At 37.3% G+C, this 24,349-nt stretch overlaps 3 protein-coding genes and 2 pseudogenes across 3 annotated transcripts; 4 read left to right on the forward strand and 1 right to left on the reverse strand.

Annotated features, from left to right (window-relative positions):
• Positions 1-799: 799 nt before the first annotated feature.
• Positions 800-1,914, reverse strand: LOC145889818 (uncharacterized). The gene is made up of 3 exons (XM_082980855.1): positions 1,890-1,914; positions 1,486-1,743; positions 800-1,173 (listed from the first exon to the last, which is right to left on the reverse strand). The coding sequence occupies exons 2-3, from the start codon at positions 1,718-1,720 to the stop codon at positions 968-970; spliced, it is 441 nt and encodes a 146-aa protein (XP_082836981.1). The 5' UTR covers positions 1,721-1,743; positions 1,890-1,914; the 3' UTR covers positions 800-967.
• A 710-nt stretch (positions 1,915-2,624) lies between these two features.
• LOC145890267 (uncharacterized) lies at positions 2,625-5,505 on the forward strand. The gene is made up of 8 exons (XM_082981286.1): positions 2,625-2,679; positions 2,768-2,901; positions 3,404-3,532; positions 3,584-3,710; positions 3,844-4,004; positions 4,331-4,491; positions 5,004-5,086; positions 5,306-5,505. The coding sequence occupies exons 1-8, from the start codon at positions 2,637-2,639 to the stop codon at positions 5,503-5,505; spliced, it is 1,038 nt and encodes a 345-aa protein (XP_082837412.1). The 5' UTR covers positions 2,625-2,636.
• A 1,588-nt stretch (positions 5,506-7,093) lies between these two features.
• On the forward strand, positions 7,094-15,346 carry LOC145890270 (uncharacterized). The gene is made up of 9 exons (XM_082981287.1): positions 7,094-7,227; positions 7,427-7,560; positions 7,909-8,037; positions 8,106-8,232; positions 8,424-8,584; positions 8,762-8,922; positions 9,398-9,480; positions 14,839-15,026; positions 15,332-15,346. Exons 1-9 carry the CDS (start codon positions 7,185-7,187, stop codon positions 15,344-15,346), a joined length of 1,041 nt encoding a protein of 346 aa, XP_082837413.1. The 5' UTR covers positions 7,094-7,184.
• LOC145888388 (uncharacterized) lies at positions 12,635-14,551 on the forward strand (annotated as a pseudogene).
• Positions 15,347-20,310: 4,964 nt separating the features above from the next.
• On the forward strand, positions 20,311-23,722 carry LOC145890271 (uncharacterized; annotated as a pseudogene).
• Positions 23,723-24,349: the final 627 nt, after the last annotated feature.

The following is a 24,349-nucleotide window of genomic DNA, read 5'->3' on the forward strand; positions in this document are numbered from 1 at the left end:
CAGCCGTTTGTTAATGAAATCTGATAGTAATTGTGTTTGTGACTAAGAGAATGAACAGATCATAAGTTCATGTTGAGCTAATTATTATGCATGCTTCTGTATAGGAAGGTGGAATCGGCCAACTGCACAAGTTGTTACTTGGCAACAACAGCTATCGTTTTTTTTTCTAAAAAAGTGGCTTTAGTCACGGTTTTGCTGCGACGCAAATATAATGTTTCTGTCAGACGTTCATATTTGTGAAATATATAATCGAAAAGTATAATTGTTGCACAACGTGCATATTTGTGTTTTGTGGAACAATCATGAAACTATTTGCGCAGCAATTACTAGATGAATTATTCTTAATAGGTGTTCCAGGAAGTATTTAAACAATACAAGTACTAATGCGTCACCGATGATAAAGGTATGTTTGTTAACAAACTCGTTAAACGAGCTGAGAAAATATCTGAAGTGTTTATACTGTGCGACATCGCAACTTCCAAGAACATAACGCGTGTTATATTTCACATGCCCTATTAATAAGACGAGCAAACTTTTGCCGATGCGACGACGACTTACCGACGCAGCGAAACAAGCAACAACTTTATTTGCACTACATTCCGTTGGTACACGTGATTAGTGTCTCGACTATGCGGTATCACACGAATAATGATGTGTCTCCAGGTAATTGCTCTATCTAAGTGACGCTGTATGTAAATTGCAGCTTGGACAACATCAAAGGCCCAAAACGTCAGAAAAACTAATACTTTATCGAAAGTTGTCAAATAATGTAAACATTTATTGAAAATAGGAAAGAGCGCAACAAACGGACAACATAAATTGTGCAACGAAACATTATTGGACGGACGCAATATTGTGTATCGGTGTAAGCGAATACATTCAGTGTGTTTTTAAACGTGTAATAGTCTATGTCGCCATAAAACTTATCGAATGTACAAGAAGAGAAAAATATAGAATGGAAAATATTTCATATTACAGCGCTGCTGTATGTTGCATCGGAGAACTTGATTGGGTTTTCGAAATTCTCCGAATTGACACCACCCCTCATTGTGCTTCGAGCTGGGTCGGTGTAAGAATCGCGCTGTCTTTTCTTTTTTATCATGATCGCGATCCATGCCATAATAACAAAACCGACCACGACCAGGAACACCACGACAACATAAACGCCGACACCTGGTAAATATATCAATTGTTCTTGGATCCTCAAGTAAACTAATTATTCTGCTGAATGGTATGCAGAATAATAAAATTATAACTGCTAGGCAATAAACCCAAACATACACAACCAATATTTCAGAATAAGACTGGCCGCCAGGTTTGCAGCAAGCTATAGGATCATTATAGTAACCGCTGCATTACATAGCTCACTTAGGCTACACTTTAAAGTTAAAAGTTTGTTTGCTCATAAAGAGTTTCGGTATTATATGAGCCAAGATGTTTACTGATTCAATCATAATTAGTGGGATCAAATCGATGTTTTTTTACCTGGATTTGGGACTTGCGGAGATACAAGATTGGGGCCTGAGCCTGTGGACGTTGTTGACGAAGTGAAAGTAGGGTTTAAGGACGTTGTCTCCCAGGGTGCTGTGGTAACAATAGCTTCTGTACTAATATTGGTTGATACTGGCGTTGTTTCAACAGATTCGTTCACTAACTGAGTTGTTGTATCGTTGTTCATTGGCGACAAGCTTCCAGTGTTTGATGGCGGAGTGCTACCCATAATAAAGTTGCTAAATCAAAAACCTACATAATTGAAATATACTGTCACTTTGTCTCTATTTTGCTACACATACATCAATACTATTTATGCAATATCCTGTGATATTAATATTATCTGAAATTTGTGCCTTTAGCTGCTAGAAAACGAAAAACTGCAAAACTAAACATACCTTGTTACTAAAAGCAGTAGCCTATAAATTGCTAGGTTTTATTACGTTGCAATTTCAAGTTATAAGTTTGCGTTTCACGAAACTTATTGCCCCCTGCAGTTAACTAATGGCATAGTTGAAGAGCTAATGTAGAAAGTTGTTTAGCAGCTGTAGACGTCTGCGCACTTTCCTAACCACGACGACACCTACCATAGCGCCCGAGGCTACATCACCAACTCACTGAATTTCGAGGCGACAAGGCTGCTTTCCAGCAGACTTTTGAAAATGACTAGATCCCAGTATTACGTCATAATTACACGGCAATGGCGCACTCACAATTAGGTAAGGATATAAGTGGCATCGAAGGGTGCTTAAAAGCACGTGCTTTCCGACTTAAACAAACATTTCTGTGTGTTTCCTATCACCATTTATCGTCAGGTGGGCGTATTAAATCGCAAACACAACTACCATCTGCTTCTGTTCCTGAGAAGTTTCCCATTTTTGTTTGAATTGGTGTGGGTATCGCGAAATGCCTACTTGGAGCTAGAATTGAGTGTGAGAAAACATACACATGTCCTTCAGTGCGAATGTATACATGTGACACCGCATAACGCGTATAAAAAGACGGTTCCTATCCTGTGTTATACTATCAGATGGTAACCACAAAATAAATAGGAACTGGGACAAAAATTACGGTATTGTGCGAATGTAACTGATTGCATTTTAGGTTCGTTGTAGAATACGACGGTGTTAATACAACTGAGAACAATGAGGATTTTGATTGTCTTGGCGCTATTTCTCGGCGTAACTTGTAAGTATTTGTCTCCCAAGAATATCGAAAGTCTTGTTAATCAGGGCGGATACTCAGGCATCTCCAACGACTAAAAATGATTTTGTAGACGCAGAAGTTGTGACGTCGGTCACAGTTTCAAAAGCAAGCGTTATTTCTTCCACTGGATCAACGGTTACGCTTCCATGCAGCTTCGACATGTACCCCGATGAAGATCAACCCCCTATTATTTACTGGATCAAGGTAAATAGCAGGGATTTAGATTCATGGCAAATTTAATCCTAACATTAAAGACATTTTTCTCGAAAGTCTGATGATATCCACATCATGCATCGTTGGCGGTGGTTTATGATGTTGCCGAATATTCAGTTTGGGCTAAAGTCCGCCTTGATCTTTACACGTTTATTTGAGTATGGGTCATGAAAAGTCTTTAGTTTTGTGCTCTGCACAAAGATAGCCACTGTTTCGACCTGTAAGGCCTTATCAGTGCAGCTTGGGGTGACTATGGACGACCTTGCCGACCGGCTGTAATTGTTTACTATACCTATTAATCACAGTTCATCATTGACCAACTAATTTCTGTTTTATGTACACTGTGGACGCAAAAAATATCCTGCAGCCCGAACTTGCATTGGGGGCCATAAAAATCCACAAAAAAGATAAAAAATACAAAATTCACAGTATTTAAACTAAAGTCTATTCACGACCTAATTATATTTTTGTCCAACTTTTATACTAAATTCAGGGAGTCAGCGTGGATGATCCCAACGCTGTCGTGATCTTCAAGGGATACAAATACTGGAACGAAACTTTGGGAGAATACAGACAGTTCTTCGGTGATTACGAAACTAGAGCAACAGTTACTGACTTGGAGGTATTTGAACGAAAGTCGTTGACTGGGCAATAACTGAAAAGCACTTTTCAGATCCCATCTCTAAAACTGAGTGGGTTAACAGCAGCTGATGAGGGAAGGTATTGGTGCATGGTGGCAGAATGGTCAGGACGCCAACAAGAAGGAACTGACGCCGATTCAATTGCTCTCATGATCGATAGTAAGTTGATTTCTGTAGAAAAAATGCTGACATTGGGCATTGGTGAATGTTGTACACCTTTCTAAAGTGTTGCAAAACTCCTTTTTCAAATTGGACTATTTTTGATCTGAAGTGCATGTTTATTATTACACAGGTTCCAAAGCCTACGTCGACACCAACATTCTCAAAAACGTAAGCGTTCCACAAGGAAACGCTATAAGCATGTCATGCTCCAGGTCTGGTTCTATTGACACAATCACTTGGTACGAAGGACCCTTCCACCGATCTGACAGCGAGAATTTCACCCACACCGAGGTAAAGGCGCTCAAAATACATTGTGACACGTACGGCATCACAGTCGTAATCTTGTATTTTCACAGTTAAAGTGTTTAATCTCCAAAATATCTGGTCAATCTGTTTGTTTTTTTTTTGCTTACCCAACCAGATACCTTTAAACCACACGTTCACACTAACATATTCTACGCCACAAAAACATGAAAATAGGAGAACTCAAGCTAAGAACCTGTCCCGGTATTCTTGTCGGTTTCTTTTCACACTTATGACAAAAACAAATAACCACCAGTTATCAAATTCTTCTGGTGAAAGTTTTCTTCAAACTATGTTAATTACTCATATTTTAGATAGGTCAATATGACAAAGTCGGGGCTTACTACAGCTACAACCACTGTGACGGAGGGGTCTGTGGAACTGGAACCACAATGGAACCAACATTCACAAACTTCAACATTAATTCGGCCGGAACTCTTACTATCACCAATGCTGATATCAATAACTCTGGAAGGTTGAATATATTTTTGAACTTACTCCATAGGGTCCATATACATTTCAACAAATTGATTTTGAGATATATTATCGTATAACTCACCGTGGGCAACCTTTCTGGCTGGCGTGCCAAATTTAACAGACCACAGGCCACATAAGTAAAAGCGGACAATGATTTTCAATCCTGTAACCGAAAGACAAAAAAATGTCCAAATAAATTACGTTAAACGGCAGTATATAAACATGTCATGTATCTTTGGTTGTTTTTTAATTCAAGCCTTCTTTATATTAGTAATTACTAGGAATGACTTAAATTATTGCACAATCATCCGACATACTGATTTAAAGAATATATATATTTCGCCCTTACAGCACCGTCAGTATTCTAAAAACAACAAACCTAAAACAATAGCAAACATTAGGATTGAAATGAAACGCACGCATCCAAACTTGCATATACTTTTTTTATATTTCTGTATTGTTGTAATTATTACTTCTGTAAACGTAATATGAACTCACATTGTAAAACAGGTATTGGTGTGAAGCGTCACGTCACAATGGTGTTAACATGGAACTGCAAACATGCCGTTCTTCTTCCCAACTCACTGTAACAGGTTTGAAAATAAGAATTTTTTATTTGGCACGGGTTTGATTTAGGCAATTTTTTTACCTTATGCACGTAATATAACTCTTAACATGCGATCTTAAATAACAATTCGTCTTAGCATTGACTGTAATGTCTAAAGTAAAATTGTAAACAAGCCAGTTCAATTTGAAGATTTGTTATTTAGGCAAACTACATGCGGACAGCATAAATATCTTATTATTTATAGGATACACGTTCGATTGTTCAAACCAGGCACCAGGTCTGTATCCTGACCCTGAAGATTGTTCCATGTATTACGAGTGTGTGTCGGGAAACCCAATAACTTACCACAGATCTTGTGGTTACGACGGATTGGTTTTTGATCCCGCCAACGATTATTGTGACTGGGCTGCGAACGTTGCGCCACCATGCGGAGTAAGTATTTGATATTTTTGCCAGTGTTTTCAGAAAAATAAAACGCGACAATTTGGGGCTAAAACCCGCAAACATGACTTTAGTAAAAACGTGAGATCATATTTATAGATTTAAATATTATGTCAAATTACATAACAATTTTATGATGAAATATTTGATTTTAAAACATCGCACATAAAAAAAACGAAGTTGCTTTGCTTAAAATATTGTTGTTTTTCAGACAAACATCGTATAAAGACATTAAGGAAGAACGATTTAAACTCAAAACTTCAAAATAATTTCTTCGGTGCCGAATCACAATTTACAATTGAATAAAATTCGTTGCTCGCATATGCTATGACTTGAAAGCTAAACAAGCAATGAGGGCAGCATATTCTTTTATTGGCGGCTTTTGTTCATAAAAAAAAGAAAATTCCAGTTAGGATTTAGTGGAATTAGTACCAATGCATAGGATCATTTGGCAAACCAAACATTGAATAAAACACTTAAAGATGAAGTGTATTCATTCATTCATTAATTGGTTTATTCTTGCCCAAATACGACAATCAGTATTTCAGTAATTAAAAGAGATGAGATGGAGAATGTTAGAGTGTGGGCAGGGAGACGATGGAATAACCTCAGGTTTCTGTGCCAAGCGTCACCTAATTACTTAAACAACACAAGATAAAAAATATATAAAGATGAATACTAAAATTGTACAAAAAAGGAATTCTTATTTTGTGTAAGTAGGCTTTTTAGATTCCGCAAACAAATACTAAACAAAGCAAGTAAACCTTTTTTGACAGGAGGAAATCCATGGCCAGGTTTTATGACGTCCCAATTTTAAGTATTTTTTTAAAATAATAGGCCCCCTCGACTAAATGAATCTTCTAAAAAATCTTCTGTTGCTTGGACGTCGGTGCGTAGATTACGTGGCGTGTTTTTGAGGTAAGATATGTGTAAGTTCAGCATTGGCATTCACAAAAGAGTAAAATAGGTAATTTAAAGTTTTAATGAAAAGGGCAATGAAGTCAAGGAGTCATTCTGTTGTGCCTTTACATACGTCAAAATGGGGGGAGATAAATAGTATTTTTGTATAACCGTATCTCTTGCTTCGTTTAAATAAGGAAATTATCTTTACCTCGCCTAACGCACGCACAAAATATCATTTCGGAAAAATTTCTTCAAGTCGGGCAACAGTAGACGTTGCGTTCCGAGATCCTGTATAGGCCAAGTATGTCAGACCAACAATTTCATAACACAAAAATAACCAAATGATGCGAATTTAAAACCCCTCTATAACACAAAAATTGAAAGACGATCAAGGTCTAATTCAAGCAAAATACGAATTTGACTTTTAACAAGTCACACGTAAAGCAATTTACACTCACGTTTTGCAGGCTTATTACGTCATGCTGGCGTACCAAAGTACAAACGCAATTACCGTCTGCTTTTGTTCCGCAAACTTTGTTTGAACTTTAAACTGACGAAATATGTACTTGAAGTTGGTACTAAGTGTGGGAAAACACACATATGCTCGTCGGTGCGAATGAAAACGGATGTCGTTATTCAGCGCTTATAATAGCACCCTTTCAACCATCAGGTGTTATCAATGCAGTATACTGCTGGAAAAATAAAGGTTTGAGATAAACGTAATTGAATTATATTTCAGGATTTTAAGTACGCTGGTGTTAATACAACTGCTGGGAACTATGAGAATTTTGATTGTCCTTGCACTATTTCTTGGCGTAACATGTAAGTACATTTCTAAAAAAAATAATTTTGTAAGGGTAGATAATCAGGCATTTCCGACAATGGTGATAACTGTCTTGTCAGACTTTACTAATTTATGTGAGTCTGCAAGTCAGCGCCAACATATTAGATTTAATGACAACAGTGTTTAAAGAGTTTTTTTAACTTGTTTTTGTTACACGACGACAAAACTGTTTTTCAGACGCTAAAGTTGTGACGTCGGTCACAGTTTCATCGCGATACATTCTCTCTTCCACCGGATCGACGGTTACGCTTCCATGCAGCTTCGACATGCAACCCACCCAAGAACAGCCCCCAACTATTTATTGGATAAAGGTGTAACGTAGTAATTGAATTCGGTTTAAAGATTGCCGATTTCCAGAATTGAGATTATCTGTATGGAACATTGCAAAAAGTGACATGTTTTTTTTTTCATTAAGGGCATCGACTTAATGCATCAGGCATTAGTTAGCGGTAGTTGTAAATAAATATTGCCCGTGGAAATCAATACAGGATTGCACCAATGTATAAGGACCCCAAAACACCTTTCTATAATTATACCTAATTTGTAATTTCGTGATGATCTTCACGATAGTCGATATATCAAAAAAAATGGCAGACCGACCGTAATCTTCTTGTGAATTTACTGATGTTAATGCTCACATTTCATTTGATAAAATTCAGGGAATCAGCGTGGATGATCCCAACGCTGTCATGATCTTCAAGGGATACAAATACTGGAACGAAACTTTAGGTGATAACAGACAGTTCTTCGGTGATTATGGAACTAGAGCAACTGTTGCTGACTTGGAGGTGATTAAACTCAAAAATAGGTTAACCGAAGAAACCGGTTTGGCAATAACTGAAAAGCACTTTTTCAGATCCCATCTCTTGAACTGAGTGGATTAACAGCAGCTGATGAGGGAAGGTATTGGTGCATGGTGGCAGAATGGTCAGGACGCCAACAAGAAGGAACTGATGCAGATTCAGTTGCTCTTATGATCGATAGTAAGTTGATTTAGGTGGGGAAAAACACCGAAACAATAGTTAACAAGATAGGAAATGGTGCTGAGCTAAAAGTATTTCAAAATCTGCAGCGAAAATAAAATAACTTTGAACTTTTTTTCGCTTTTCGCCAAATTTCGCCTAATCGCGTCTTCTCGTGGATTATTTTTAAAGTTTTGTTATTTATTACACAGGTTCCAAATCCTACGTCGACACCAACATCCTCAAAGACGTAAGCGTTCCACAAGGAAACGCTATAAGCATGCCATGCTCCAGGGTTGGTTCTATTGACACATATACTTGGTACGAAGGACCCTTCTACCGATCTGACAGCGATAATTTCACCCTTACAGAGGTAAATTACTTAGAAACGTATATCTTGCTGTTGTCTACAAAAAACACAAATCGGCTCAAGAAAGTAACAAGTTTATTCTCAAATGATGAGATTTCGTTTCCGTTCCGTTTGATTAAAACTTCAAGCATTGACTTTATCAGAACACACCTGTATTTACTATGGTTACACATATTATAGATCGGTCAGTATGACAAAGTCGGGGCTTACTACAGCTACAACCACTGTGAGGGAGGGGTCTGTGGAACTGGAACCACAATGGAACCAACATTCACAAACTTCAACATTAATTCGGCCGGAACTCTTACTATCACCAATGCTGATGTCAGTAACAATGGAAGGTAAATTTTGAAAGGTTTCTCCAAATGTCCAATTTGCTGTTTAATTTCATCAAAATAATTGGCTGTTAAACACGTTTTCCGCTTTTCAAAGTGATCTTAAAAATACTATTTTAGGCTTTCTAATCCACTACAGTTTAAATCCAGTCCCAGTTTTCAGAATATCTTTCCTGTTTCTCTCACTAAGATTCCCTAAATTCATGAAACCATTTTAATAACGCAGTAATATTTCATGCAATGGCATGATTGGCAGGATCGCCGCCCAGTTGGTAGAGCGTTGGGCCTGGTTAGCCCAGAGTCGTGAGTTCAAACTCCACCGGGAGCTTGATTTTTCAGATCTCGCTCCGACTAGTCAGGAAAAAATTGCTGATCCAGCTAGGTTGCAATGCCCGAGCTGCCAAGCCTGCAAACCTACCATTTTAATATGTTCAAATCGTTGCTTACATCTTTGTCATCAAAATTAGTGTAATTGTTACAGATATTGGTGTGAAGCGTCACGTCACAATGGTGTTAACATGGAACTGCAAACCTGCCGCTCTTCTGCCCAACTCTCTGTAACAGGTTTGAAAAATATTTGTTATTTGTGTATTTATTTGATTTATTGTATGAAGGAATTAGCCAATTTGTTACTGAAATACGCAGACATCTTTCAGAATTTTTCTCTACAAAACTATTGTCCGATGTTTGCTAATAAAACGATCAAAGAACTTGGTAGACAAACTTTTTAAGTTTAGCACGTGTTGATTCGATTTTTAATCAGTAGTTAGATTACAAAAATTGACTTGCTGCACTGTTAAAAATTTTCGTAATATTTACTTGAAACGTAACAGTTTTGTATTTACGGCATGGGAACGTAAACTAGATTTACGGAAAATTTCCGTATAATTATGTTGGTTTACGGAAAACATGCCGTAAATATGCCGTAAGTTGCTTTTCACAACTGATAGAACAATGTAACTATATATGTATGGGATGTATATGGCTTGTTAAAAGGTGATATTTCGTGCCAAATGGCATGTTACGTAAATTATCCCATTCAGCTTGTGACAAACTACGTAATATTATATATTGTTTGTTAAGTTTCTTAACCGTCTGATATAATAAAGTTCTGCTGCCTTCTTCGCTATAACGAGTTAGTCTATAACGGCTACTACGCATGCGCAAGTTGCCTCGTGGCGAAGCCGAGAGTTGCATCATTCGCGTGCAACATGTTTTTAGTTGCTATAGATTATGTATTGTAGCGATAGAGCAAGTAGCATTAATTGAATAATTACAAATTAATAATGTTTGTTTGGGTTAAGATTTCGTTCTGCTATTTAGTGTAGGGTAAGAATGGTCTCCTTGGCCTGTGATTTGCAATTTTGCAAAAAAATGTTTAACACGTGGGAGGAGAAAATGAAAGATTACAAAAACCACATCCGTCAAGGATTTGAAATGAAATGCCCCGTGGAAAGTTGCAACAAAACTTATTCAGTTGTGTCCTCGTTTTCGTCTCATTTTTCTCGTTGCCACGACGGACTGCAGAAAAAGGCACACGAAACAGATCAGGAAACTTTAACTGAGGAGGTTAATTGTACTCCGTTAGAAACTGAAGAGCAAAGAAGTGTTACATCGCAGATTAACAAAGACTGGGAAAAAGATGTTTTGCTGTTTCATTTTATGCTTCAATATAAATATTTGGTACCAATTCAAACTGTTGATAAAATAATTGTGTATTGGAAACAGTTGCTATCAAAGTACACTTCTCAGATATATTTTCAGCTTGAGTCCATTTTGAAAGATGAAAATGTTTGTACTGATATATCTAGCAAAATACTAGATGATCTCAAAAAGCAGGATTCGCTGAACAGTTTTTTGGATTCTGCCAATTTTGGCTCATCTTATCTAAGAGAACAACAGTTTTTGCAGAAGTTTAATTATGTTCCTCCAATTGAACTAAATTTGGGGCACTCAGCAAATTTCAATTTTCAATATATATCAGTTCTGGACACTTTGAAAACATTTCTTAAGGATGAAAAAGTTAAGCAACAATTTTTGAACCCCTTGGTACACTTTGAAGGTTTTCATGACTTTTCAGATGGAAAAATATTTCAGTCAAATCCACTTTTTCAAAATGACAGATATTCACTAAAAATCATTTTATACCAAGATGCATTTGAAATTGTCAATCCTTTGGGTTCCGCCAAACGAAAGCACAAGATTTTGGCTGTGTATTATACCCTGCAGAATTTGTATCCATGTAACCGATCAAAAATAGATTGTTTTCAATTGGTTTTATTGTGCAAAGAGGCCAATGTTAATGAGGAAAACAAAAGCATGTTATTTAAACCATTGCTTGATGACTTAAAAACTTTGGAGACCACTGGTATTGATGTTGGTGTTGGGTTTAATGTGCGTGGCAGCCTGTTATGTGTATGTGGTGACAATCTAGGAAGTCACTGGCTTGGTGGTTTTACAACAAACTTTAGTTCCTCCACCTATTTTTGTAGATATTGTACCATAACTCGTACAGAGTTTTCCACAGACCATGCATGTACAAAAACACTTTACACTAAATCAATATATGACAATTTGCACATGGAAAATAGTAACGGATTGAAGGGAAGCATTTTGAATGACATGCAGTATTTTCATGTTGCTTCCCCTGGTTTGCCCCCATGTACAGCTCATGATGTTTTTGAAGGTGTTGTACAGTATGACCTAATGCTTTACATTGCATATTTTGTAAAACATAAATGGTTTACTTTGGATTTTTTAAATGGCAGAATACAGTCGTTTAAATTCAACGCCCTGGATGCCCTTTCAAAACCAGTAAAATTATCTTCTGTCGGCAAACGTTTGATAGGAAATGCATCACAAAACTGGTGTATGCTAAGAATGTTTCCCCTACTGATTTTTGATAAAATTGTTGACACAGAGAATGCAATTTGGAAACTTGTTATGTGCTTGCGTTCTATTGTTCAGATAATTGTGTCTTGTCATTTAGATGTAAATGCCGTATGCCATTTAGATTCTTTAATATCTGAATATTTGGAATACAGAACACATTTTTTTCCCAAAGTGCCTTTACGCCCCAAGCATCATTACTTACAACATTACCCTTGGACTATTTTGCAATTTGGCCCAATTTGTTATACATCCACATTGCGATTCGAAAGTAAACACTCTTATTTTAAAAATGTAATCCGTCATTCCAAAAATTTCATCAACGTATGTTATTCTTTGGCACACAGTCACCAATTGTTGCAGTCATGCCTGCTTGAGACTGGCTATTTTGACTCAAATGTTGAGATAATTAATAGAAATGTTACGTTTTCCTCTGAAATTGTAAATAATATAAAGTTGGGTGGATATAATATTTTACATTGCACATTGGGTAAATCAGTGAAAGTTGAAAATATTTTGTTTGAAATTGGCATGTATGTGATTATGTCAAAACATGATTTAAATTTGTATGTTGGCTGCATACTTGCTATGTTTATTTTTGAAAGTAAAGTGATGTATGTTGTTCGAAAATATTGTTCTAACTTTTATCCCCAGTATGGTGTACATCATTTAATCGCAAAACCTTGTTGTGTGGAATGTGTCGCATTTGAAAACCTTGCTTGCAAGTTTCCTTTTTACGTTTACCACATTGATGGGCGAAAGCTCTTTGTGTTAAAGCAAACTGTTCTTTAATTTTTGGAAGAGTTAAGTGCAAATTAAAAAAAAAACGATGAATGCAACTTTACTGAAGATACTTCCTGAACTTGGCAAAGATGCCACTTTGCTTGAAAAATGTTCTACATTTTTGGAAAATCTTGGTGTGCTAAAATTGCAGGATTTTGAACATGTTGAACTGGCAGACTTGCTTGGCCAATTTAATATTGTTCAGGCCAGAAAATTAATTAAAGCTGGAAATAATCTGGGTGAGTTTGATTGTTGTTGGCTGTATATATACATACATGAAAATTAATTTACTAAAACTTTTTTCAGAAACATGTTCAGAAACTTCTACCGAACCATGCTCATCAGAAGGAAGCTGTGATGATTGGCAGTGGGTGTATGACTTTAAAGTGCCTTGGAAAAAATGCTCACCTCTTCTTATGAGTATTTTGGAAAACAAAGAAATTCCCAACCATAACCAAACTAGAGAACTTATACATGCTTGCATCGATGATGTTATGAAAGTAAGCAAAATTAATTGGGCAGTAATAATGTTCATTAACATGGTAAAGTAGTTTGAACAACCATGTTTAAAACACCTAATGTTTTAGATTACACAAAGGCCAGGAAGGAAAAATTTAGAGAGAATTGCATTTCAAATTGTGAAAAAATACCCCTCTTCATTTAAAGATGTCATTGGAGATGTTTGCATTGGCAATGGCCATAACACATTAACCAACCAACTGTATTACCGATGGGAAAATCAGCTTCGCAAGCAAAATATAATTGGAAAATCAATTCAAGGTACACTGAAACGACCATATGGTACAAAAAATTGGGAACCAGTCGTGAACGATTGTGATAGCAACTCAACAAAAACATGGCTTATGAAAGAATTTTCAAAGGCACATCCTGACAAGGATGAGGCTTTAAAAGTTATGCGATTGACATTCTCTCAACAACGGGAGATCATTAACACAGGAACAAGTATCACAAATGTTTTAAAAGAATGGCCATTTCTCCATGAACCACTAGTCATATTTGACCACTATGATACTTTGATGGGAAGACCAAACACACAAGCAACTTTACCAATGAAGCTTTTCAAAGGATCAATGCAGATATACAGGTATAAATAGTATTTTTTTTTTCATTTTGAAGGTTAACATGCTTTTTAACCCTTGCTGTTTAGATGTTTGAAAAAAGTTAAATCTCCATCAATTTGTGAATTAATTGGGTCCATAAAACTGCAATGTTCTCAACTGGGCAGCAAAGAAGCCCAGTCCATGGAGGTGCTGTCTTTGTTGGCAGCCTACTTTAAAGAAAAAAAGGAATCTGTCATAATGTGCTACAAGGTGTGCTTGCAAAGAAAATTGGAAACTTTTTCTTAACTAAAGTTAACTTCTGTGTGCAGGATGATTTCATGTTAGAAAATATTTTGGAAGAAATACCACCTACACCTTTTTTGATTGTGTTTGGTAAGTTTTACTTTGGAAAATGTCAGAAAGTAGTTTCATTTTGCTTTGTGGTTTGTTTTGTTCTCTTTACAATTTTGTTCTCTCTTTAGGTGACTCTCCAGCAATGTGTGAAAAAGTGATGGTGGCTGTGGATAAGGTTGTTATCCACTCCACAAACAACTTCTTGTTGGCAGTTGCCAGTTTCTTCTGCCATTTCTACATTTACAACATCAGCTATCCAAAAGCAGCTGAAAGCACTTTGGAATTTATCCAGAGGTGGGTACCATAATAAATACTGGCTACTACATTTATCATGCTTGTACTTGAGCGGTTTTATTTACCTTTGTTCAGTGTTTATTTGCAAATAAACACACACAACATGTTTATTTCTGCATTGTATTCAATCTTTGAGTCCTTTTTGCAGATTCATTGAAGGAATAAATGACCCTGGTTCGAAAGGTTCGAAGAAAATGAGATATGCTGGGGTAAATCCCAAAATACTGAAATTAGCAAAATTGATGAACGCCTGAGAATTAAACTGAGCAGTTTTCGTTCAATAAAACAACGTATCACATGAAAATTTTGTGGTTTTGTTATAATTTAAATACTGAAAAAATGCTGTAGGCGTTACGTTATAACACAGTAGAATTTACTGATCTTTAGTAATTTATTTACAGTGACGGTGTCAGTAATTGTAACGTGTCTTTTTGCAGTAACGCAAACGGTCTTTTACCGTAAAACTTACGGACTGGTCCGTAAAATTGCTGCCAGGAGTTTTTCCAGTAAATTTTTTTAACAGTGTGACTGCATTTTTAAGGATACACGTTCGATTGTTCAAACCAGGCGCCAGGTCTGTATCCTGACCCTGAAGATTGTTCCATGTATTACGAGTGTGTGTCGGGAAACCCAATAACTTACCACAGATCTTGTGGTTACGACGGATTGGTTTTTGATCCCGTCAACGGTTATTGTGACTGGGCTGCGAACGTAGCGCCACCATGCGGAGTAAGTATTTGATATTCAAATCCGCAAAAAGAGTTGTACGAAAACACAACATTATAGTGGGACGAATTGTGCCGAAATTGGGCGGGCAGTTGGTTGATAGGTCAAGGCGCAAAGCAGAAAACCTGATCGGGATTCTTGCCAATGATATTCCGGTGTAAAAAAAGATTTGTTCTGAAATTGTCCCTGCAAGTCTGAAATATTCTACTCTAACACCAGCATACTAATATAGGCAAATTGAACAAAACATGAAATTGGAATAAAATTATTTTTGTTTATAGTTTTACACTTTGCATGTTTTTTTTCAGACAAATAGCGCATAAAGATATAAAAGAAGAAGAAGAAAAATTGAAATATTCATCTTTAATTCGTGTGATTCCTTTGGTGCAAAATAAAAACAACAATTTAACAAATTTTGTTTAAGAGGCAATTGCGGGTTTTTATAAAACAGAAAATATCGTATAGCAGTGAGATTCTCTTTACGAACCGGTGAAGTTCTTCATTCCCTATGAAATATTATAAACCCACCCCCAAAATCTTGACGTACTTCATATATTTTGGGTTACGTATTACCTTAATTTGTTTTGATCAGTGCAAACGAGCTGAAAGGCCATACACAGTTTTGTGGAAGTAAAATAAATATAAGCAAAGAAACCACGATTCAAACTTTAAATCAAATACAAGGATAATTTTAATTTCATGAAAACAAAAAACACACCATATTTACATATGATTAATTATACGACGGTTTACATCAGCACAAAACACGTTTCACGAAGAAACAGCGCTTTATAACTTCAAATTCAACGTACTTTCGTTTTCCATTTGATACTTTGTCGTTTTCCTTGTTTCGCTGTATAGCAAGTCTGAGTTTATAGAGGTTTTGAAGGATCGGATGAGGTGTTGGGCGATGTTTTTCAAAGAACGGAGGTCGTGTTTGGTGTGGTTACGTGTTTTCCAGATTATATGGGATAGAGAGGTATTCAGAAGAGCTGACAGAGTTGACGCGTAGGGTGTATCGTGTTAAGGTAGCTTCGGGAAATTTAAGATGTGAAGGGATGGCGAAGTAGGGAACGGCGTCGCTGAGCAAGACATTAAGCTCCGAAAATTTCTTTATTGATAAGTATTGATAGTGAGGTGAGGGTGTTGTTGTGTGGGGAAGATAGTTTCGTGTCCGGAGGTTTAAAGAATTTAGAAAGTTGGGGTGTAGTTGGGGTGTCCTGGATGCGATTTTTGTAATACTTTTTTGATAGAAGAGAGAAGTAGTAGATCAGCATAGAGGGAGATGTTCACCGCGCCGTAACCGCCAAGGCCACGGCGGGCTGCCAGGGTGTTAATAGGCAAAGTGGGGTTGTTTTGGCCTACGACAAAGCTCATCACGACGTCGTCGACCCACTCGCGTTGCCGGAATGGTAGGGGGTAGGTGTTGGCCAAGTAAGAGAATTTGGGTAAAAGCATAGTTTTTGAAAGGATGCATTTCGAATCGAAAGTTAGAAAGGGGTTGCTTATAGAGGTGGCGCGGGTTTGTAAAGAGGAAATTTTTGTGTGCCATGCCGATATGGGTGTTTAGAGTGGGTTTATTGAGTTACGGTTCCAATTGATGTGATTTAAAGAGGGTTCGTCGGTAGGAGGTTGAAGGATGGCAATTGCTTCGGTTTTGGTGGGGTTTAGTTTAAGACCAGTTAATTTACTAAAGTTAATAATTAATGCCAGATGAAAAATGGGTCCGCATTTATTGAAAATGCGTGGTAGTGAAGGTCACGAAGGAGGGAAGTAGCGTCAGATGTCGAATTTCCAGGTGTAAATTGATTGGGGGATAATATTGAAGAAATGAAGGGTTTGATGCGGAAGTGATGTTTAATAACAAAACGTTGTGTGCCAGGAGATTGGCCAGGTCGGACCTTTACTGCAAATTACTTGTGATAAATGTAGAGTGATGTCCGATCGTTTGCGTACAACAGCACATTAGCTTGCGCTACCAAAATTTTTGAGCCATATTTTCTCCCAAAAGCGAAAAAAGTTAGTTTATTGTGACAAAGCGATTTGTGATGACGTCATTAATTTCGTCATTAGTCAACGTGGTATTCGTTCTTCTCAGTGCCAACTCTGAACCTATTTTAACGTACTCCATTTCTGTCAGGGTGGTTCTAAAGAAGCTGAAGATTTTTCCACTGAGGTGGTTTGAGATGACGCAGCTTTGTCGGAAAAAGCTTTCTTCGTCACATTGGCAATACTTATACTCGTATTTGAAGTCAGTGAATTCGAAGCAGGGTTGTGTTGTTAATCTGTACAGTATATCCCAATTCAAAATTGCATCTGAAAATCCATCTGATTTCAGGTCGATCATTACAGGTTTTATCCATATTCGCAGAAAAGAAAAAATCGTGATAAACTTTCTAAGTTTTACGTGAACACGTGCTGAGATTACGAAATCTAGAATTAAAGTGCCAAGTCAGTATGGATAGCCAGAACACGAAAAGGACGATGGGGCCTTCAAGCACGCGACGTTTGCTTTTTGAGAAATATGCGTACCCAGGAAAACTACTGAAGCGAAAAGTAGACGTTGGCAAAACTGCAAGCCTTTTGTCGAATTCTTTTACCAAATATGGACCATGACGTACACGCCACAGCATAGGCAAGATTCTTGGCCCTATCTCACAATTAAATCATAAAAATTTAGTTTTGGAAGTCATATACCTTCATGCACCTGATGACAGTTTCTTTTCTTTGCCAAAAACATTGCTGGGTATTGTGACTCATAAACAGGACGACTATTGCTCAACAGAAAAAAAAATATTGCAGCTGCATTAAGACAGCACGCGGCGAGGTTTTGCAAAGGTTTACCGAAAAACAGGGGGCATTTTGCTGCCAATAATTTTTACTAGAATCCGTGGATAAGGAGTTGGACTATCACAAAATTACAAATGGTAAAATTTCTTGGTACTTTTTCAATCAGATTTGCAACAACACTTTCCACTAATGGCCTAAAAACCCTACAGACCATACTAAAACTATCTAAACAACGTTCCCCCAAGCAACAATCCGTGCATCTCTGCTCATTCAACCTTAACACTGACGCCCATGCATAATCCGTTGCATTGTTACACATAATTTTATCCTGTTACGCACATGAAAGGCATTTCCCAACCAGGAAATTCTCTTGCATAAAAAATGCAGAAATGGGGCATAAAGTTAGTAAGGCACACCTAGAAAGAATCACACCTCTCTCTCAAGGTTAAAAGGTGGTTATTTTATTCGAGGCACCCAGAGAATATCGGACACAACGAAAAATAAACAACAAGACACCAAGGTACCAAGTACGCAAAAAAGGAGTTGACGATCACTGACACAAAGTGGTCAAACAACTCTTACAGTGGGGTTCACTGGTGGGCGCTAAGGCGAGGTTTTGCCGATAGTTTTGGGCTAATTGCCGAAAGAGGTATTTTGATAGTTTACAAATTAGGTAGTATATGCAATATAAAAAAGGCGAAAATGCAACGTTGTAATAACGGACACAAAGTATTTTGGGGGATGCTATCCGGAAGTGGGCGCTAGAGCGCGGTTTCTGCGTTTCGTTGGTTGGATTTGGTGTTAACATTGGTCAAGCGCCGGACCCACATACCAAGAATAAAACCTGACCTGGTTCAAATCCCGGTGTGGTAAAAAAAAACAATTTGGTGTTAACAACATCAGCCAAGACTTCCAGAAAAGGGTTTTCCTGTTCCGTTGGATAGCTAGCTTAAAGTGTACAGAGGTTTTGAAGGATGAAACCAAATGCTTGGAAATGTCGTTGATGGGTCGAGTGTAGGCTATTTCTGTTTTGTGTTTTCCAAATATGTTGCTAGTGTCCAATGGGAAAGGTGTATCAAATAGAGAAGAGTTTAGTTAAAGTTCGAAAAATATTTCTAACTAGGGTGAGAAAAGGTTGAATGGTGCTGCAGTTGTAAAAGAGGTGAGAAAAGGTTTCGAATAGGGAATTGCAAAGGTAGCAGTGGGGTTCTTGATACAGGGCAAGATAGATTTGTTGACATTTTAACGGGAAATTTTTGAGGGTAAAGCAATAATTAAAAGTTTTAAGGGTGGTGAATTTGAGACCAGTCGTTGAAATGATGGGGTGTATTGGATTCGTCAATAATTCGGTGATAGAGGGGCTTGAGTTTCGGGGTCATCAGTTCAGTTTCGGTGAGTTTTAAAGATTTAAGAAGGTTAAGAATTTATAGATTGTGGGGAGAAAGTGTTGTTGCGTGTGGAAAGAGTAGTTGGGGATTCCGAAAGGCTGTGGTTGTAATATTGTTTGATAGAATAGAGAAGTGATAGGTGGGGAATGTTTGCCGCGCCTTAACCCCAATGGTTGCGATGGGCTGCCAGGATGTTAATTGGCAAGGTAGGATTGTTTGGGCCGACGACGAACTTTACCACAATGCCTTCAATCCATTTAGAGTCATTAATTATTCAATGAAATAAACCTATTACAAGCTTGAAATTACGTACGATCAACCACAAGGGTGTCCAAAGCCAGATAATAAAAATGTAAGCTAAGGTTAACGCGCTTCGGCTTGTAATAAGTTTATTTCATTGATTAATCAATAAAGCGTAAACATGCGTTTCTTAGTTGCTGTTGTGCCTTTCATCGCCTATACGAGAACCGCGTATGTGCGTGCAGGCGAGAATCTTGGTGCGTAGCTTCGGTTAGTGACGTCACAGTGACGTTATTTTGGATGTGACGACATGACTTGCCTTCCACCTTCATCGTCACGTAATTTGGGGTTTCCCTGGTGTCTGGCACATATATGTACGTACGATTCTGCACTATGCCCAACCATTATAGGCCTATTCAGACCAAAGTTTGTTGGTTTAGGATTCTGTCACAAAAATTAAATATAATAAATTCGTAAGTTGAACAACAATATGCTACTAAATACTTGTGCGTCAATGTAACATAAATTTTTAAAAAAATGGCAGGATAATCACGTTTATCTAATTACCATGTTTTACAAGGCACAACCAGTTAAAAAAAATTTAATTTCAAATTAAGTTAAATCTGTCAGCAGGCAATTAAGACTTTAACAATGATTGGCAACTTTCTCGTCACTACTTGCAATAAAAAAAACGTGACATAAACCTGATTTAACTAATCACAACAACTATGTAGTTTAAATGCCTCTACAAAATTGTGATAAGAGGTACCAAATTAAACCAAGATTATAAGAACGAAAATTTATTCCTCTGCAAACAACAATGAAAAGATTTGACCATAGAATACTAAAACACTATCTTATGATTTGAAATGACGGTAAATTTTCAAATCTTTGATGTTGCACCTTGTAAAATATGGTAAAATAAATTTTGGGTGAAAAATGGATTGTTTACATAAAAAATACTCTGCTTGGGTCGTTTCAAAAAAAACGTTTTCTATACTGGTTGGAGTTTCGGTGGATTATCTTGCAGGATAGTCACCAAAAGTGGGGTCAAGCCTGATCACAATCATCACCTATTTACCGCACCAAACAAACAATATTCAAACTTACCAGAAACAATCGGTGTCCCTTTAAAGAAGGGACTTCCAAGCCGCTACTCGCGGCCCGCGACCCAATTCATGGTTCAGACCTCGCGTCACCAATGGATTTGACGTCACAATGCTGCAAGTAAAGATTGGCTGAAAATGCATTGGTTTAGATACTAAAACGCGTGTAGCGCTGCGGTAATATTCGTTTTGTAGGAAAATATTTTTGTTCGCCCAAAGCAGAAATTGTCGACGAATATAAGCACCAAAATATAAAATTTGTGTTTAGGCGAAGTAAATCGTCTTAAATTCACCGTAACTAGTCAGTTACGTCTGTCAGCTACATTGCATTAATGAGAAACCGAACAAAGCGTAATTATTTTAAACCCTGCGCCGAATATTAAAATATTTCGCCACACATATTGGCGACAAAACCAATCAAGGTTGTCAGAAATGCTGCAATTAACTTTTGTTTGATTCTTGATGGGGGTTGTTATAAAAATTGTACCCTCGACACAACCGGTAAACTATATGTTGAAAAGTTATCAAGAGTGATTCCACTTTACTGAAGGTAAAGGTAAATAAATTGTTACTGATGCTGCCAGGCATATTTATTGCTTAATACTGCTCTTCTGGCAAACTTTATTGTATTTACGTTTCTCGACGTTTCGGCTATTATGCAACAGCCTTCATCAGGAGGAAGTATCTAAGTCTACCACAGTGGACGATTTGAGGCACATAAACAGAAACGCTAAAAAGAAAGAATAAGTGAAACAACGAAAAAGCGATAAGGGCGAACACACCTGCTAAACCGTGCGGTTAGTGATAAGTATACTGTGCAGGTGTGTTCGCCCTTATCGCTTTTTCGTTGTTTCACTTCTTCTTTCTTTTTAGCGTTTCTGTTTATGTGCCTCAAATCGTCCACTGTGGTAGACTTAGATACTTCCTCCTGATGAAGGCTGTTGCATAATAGCCGAAACGTCGAGAAACGTAAATACAATAAAGTTTGCCAGAAGAGCAGTATTAAGCAGTAAAGGTAAATAATAAAACATCACATCTGACACAGTATAATTTTGTTTAAATATTTATATCTAAAAAATAGACTTGAAACATCGAATTGTATATTTCATATCATAATTGTGACGAAAACATATGGTTTAGACGCAGACGCAGAAGTTTCAAAAGCAAGCATTATTATTTCTTCCACTGGATCGACGGTTACGATTCCATGTAGCAATATTATGAAGTTCAACTTTCAAATAAAAATATACTGCAGCAAGTTGAAAATTTCGTTGTAAAAAATCAATCTGGCCCATAACAACTGTATAACACTACATGAGAGGTAGTTCATAAACTTGCTATTGAAGGGAATCAGCGTGGATGATCCCAACGCTTTCGTAATCTTCAAGGGATACAAATACTGCAACGAAACTTTGGGAGAATACAGACAGTTCTTCGGTGATTACGAAACCAGAGCAACAGTTATTGACTTGGAGGTATTTGAACGAAAGTCGTTGGTTGGGCAATAACTGAAAAGCACTTTTCAAATCCCATCTCTTAAACTGCGTGGATTAACAGCAGCTGATGAGGGAAGGTATTGGTGCTTCAGTTGCTCTTATGATCGATAGTAAGTTGATTTCTGTTGAAAAACTTGTAAAATGAAGTTTTCTTGTAAAATACCGTTACGTTAGCAGTACGACAACATATTTTATGACGTTTCAAATAAATATGTCCTTCAGCTGTAAATTGCAAACGAAAATAAAAACCATGTTTATTCCAAGCAATGTAGACCAACAAGGTTAAACTACAGCAGTGACGTCACAGCGCTTGTCCGGTGTGAAAGCATTTAATATATCACAACATGCAACAGTTAGTATGTTTCCTATAAAAACATACATGTGAATCCTCGCACTAACCACCCTTTTCCGTAGATTCTGTGGCACTTTCTGGGGACCAAAACGTTATTTCCAGGCGCCGCCACTGCAATGATATTTGTTGTCATTTTTTGAGGCGATGAACCTTCTTTTTTTAAGCTGCAGGTGAAATCGCATTGCAATTCGTTATTTCGGAGTAAGGAATAATAGATCTTAAGACGTATGAGGATGGTGCGATATTCCGTTTAGAAACATTACTTTCGAGTTCTTGTTTTTATTTACTCTGTGTTGAATTATAAAGTGGAATGCGATGTTGGCCAAGGAGTGGTTGTATCCAGTTTTTATGCCAGTCGTTGGATATCAGGCAAGGAAAGGCAGATCCGTCTGTCCAATAAACAAAACATGCCGATTGTTGTTGTCTTAATATGATTTTGTGACATGCATTTGAATTCATAAAATCATTTAATTTTTTGCCGGTTATCAAAATTATGAAGATACGTCACATAGTGAAGAACGTCACTGGAGAACGAGGAAATTCGGTTTACATGTCCTGCTTTCCAGATGGTGGTGATGACAGCACTATCACGTGGTACTTTGGACCTTTAAACCGCTCTAACAATGTTAACGACGTAGGTTTTGCAGAACAAAACCAAATCAGTCGCTAAATTTTTAGATTTGTCAGTACGATAAAGTTGGTGCTTACTATAAGTACTACGAGTGCATTGAAGACATTTATAACAGTTATAGAGCCAAGCTTTTCCAGTTTTGATTTGTACCACAGTGGTACTATGTTAAGCATTAGCAACGCAGATATCAACAACTCTAGAAGGTAAGGAGGGTTAGAAACTTGGTCACAAACCTATTTTAACATAGAAGAGTTATGTGTCAGTCTATCGATAACAGAAATTTGTGCGAAGCCTCCAGACACATCGGTGCCAACTTGGAACTTGAGACATGCCGTTCATGAGCATTACTTAAATAGAGTCACACTCTGGACAAATGTTTGTTATATTATTGCTTATGTTTTTCTTGCATTTAGTTCAAACTATACACACAATTTAAATGTTTTCTGTTATTTGGCAACACTGCTAAAACCACCGACGGTAAAAAAATTGTCTCTAGGATACACGTTCGATTGTTCAAACCAGGCGCCAGGTCTGTATCCTGACCCTAAAGATTGTTCCATGTATTACGAGTGTGTGTCGGGTAACTCAATAACTTACCACAGATCTTGTGGTTACGACGGATTGGTTTTTGATCCCATCAACGGTTATTGTGACTGGGCTGCGAACGTAGCGCCACCATGCGGTGTAAGTATTTGATATTTAAATCCGCAAAAAGAGTTATACGAAAACACAACATTATAGTGGGACGAATTGTGCCGAAATTCCGATCAGGGACATCCTGGGTTCAAATCCCGGTTAGGTCAAAAAAAGTTGTTCTGAAATTGGGCGGGCAGTTGGTTGACAGGTCAAGAACCTATGTAATTTAGAAAACCTGATCGGGATTCTTGCCAATCATATTCCGGTGGAAAAAGATTTGTTCTGAATTTGTCCCTGCAAGTCTGAAATCTAACACCAGCATATCAACATGGCCAGTTTAAAAAACATATTTTTTAAATTTGGAATAAATTTATAGTTTTATACTTTGCACACACTTTTTTTCAGACAAATAGCGCATAAAGATATAAAAGAAAAAGAAGAAGAATGATTTAAATACTCATCTTTAATTCAAGTGGTCCCTTTGGTGCAAAATAATAAAAAAACACTTTTACGGATTTTCGCAAAACAAAAATCTATTGTTTGGCAGTGATTCCCAACTTTTCACGAACTGGTGAAGCAGAAGTTGCGGGTGAACCAAAAATGTTTTGCATTCAATATAGATCAATTTGATTCACACGAGACAAGCAACTCTTCGCTCTTTCACATTTCAGTTTATTATGTAAGGCG

Source organism: Ascidia mentula, chromosome 2 (genome assembly GCF_947561715.1).
Source record: "Ascidia mentula chromosome 2, kaAscMent1.1, whole genome shotgun sequence".
Taxonomy (NCBI): domain Eukaryota; kingdom Metazoa; phylum Chordata; class Ascidiacea; order Phlebobranchia; family Ascidiidae; genus Ascidia; species Ascidia mentula.

Excerpts from the sequence above, each read along its gene's own strand:
- LOC145890270 (XM_082981287.1), top strand. The coding sequence starts at position 7,185 with ATGAGAATTTTGATTGTCCTTGCACTATTTCTTGGCGTAACAT. Across the intron at positions 7,228-7,426 it reads ACTATTTCTTGGCGTAACAT|ACGCTAAAGTTGTGACGTCG; the intron begins GTAAGTACATTT and ends ACTGTTTTTCAG. Across the intron at positions 8,038-8,105 it reads CAACTGTTGCTGACTTGGAG|ATCCCATCTCTTGAACTGAG; the intron begins GTGATTAAACTC and ends GCACTTTTTCAG.
- LOC145890267 (XM_082981286.1), top strand. The coding sequence starts at position 2,637 with ATGAGGATTTTGATTGTCTTGGCGCTATTTCTCGGCGTAACTT. Across the intron at positions 4,005-4,330 it reads AGAATTTCACCCACACCGAG|ATAGGTCAATATGACAAAGT; the intron begins GTAAAGGCGCTC and ends CTCATATTTTAG. Across the intron at positions 5,087-5,305 it reads TTCCCAACTCACTGTAACAG|GATACACGTTCGATTGTTCA; the intron begins GTTTGAAAATAA and ends TATTATTTATAG.
- LOC145889818 (XM_082980855.1), bottom strand. The coding sequence starts at position 1,720 with ATGGGTAGCACTCCGCCATCAAACACTGGAAGCTTGTCGCCAATGAAC. Across the intron at positions 1,174-1,485 it reads TCCGCAAGTCCCAAATCCAG|GTGTCGGCGTTTATGTTGTC; the intron begins GTAAAAAAACAT and ends TATATTTACCAG.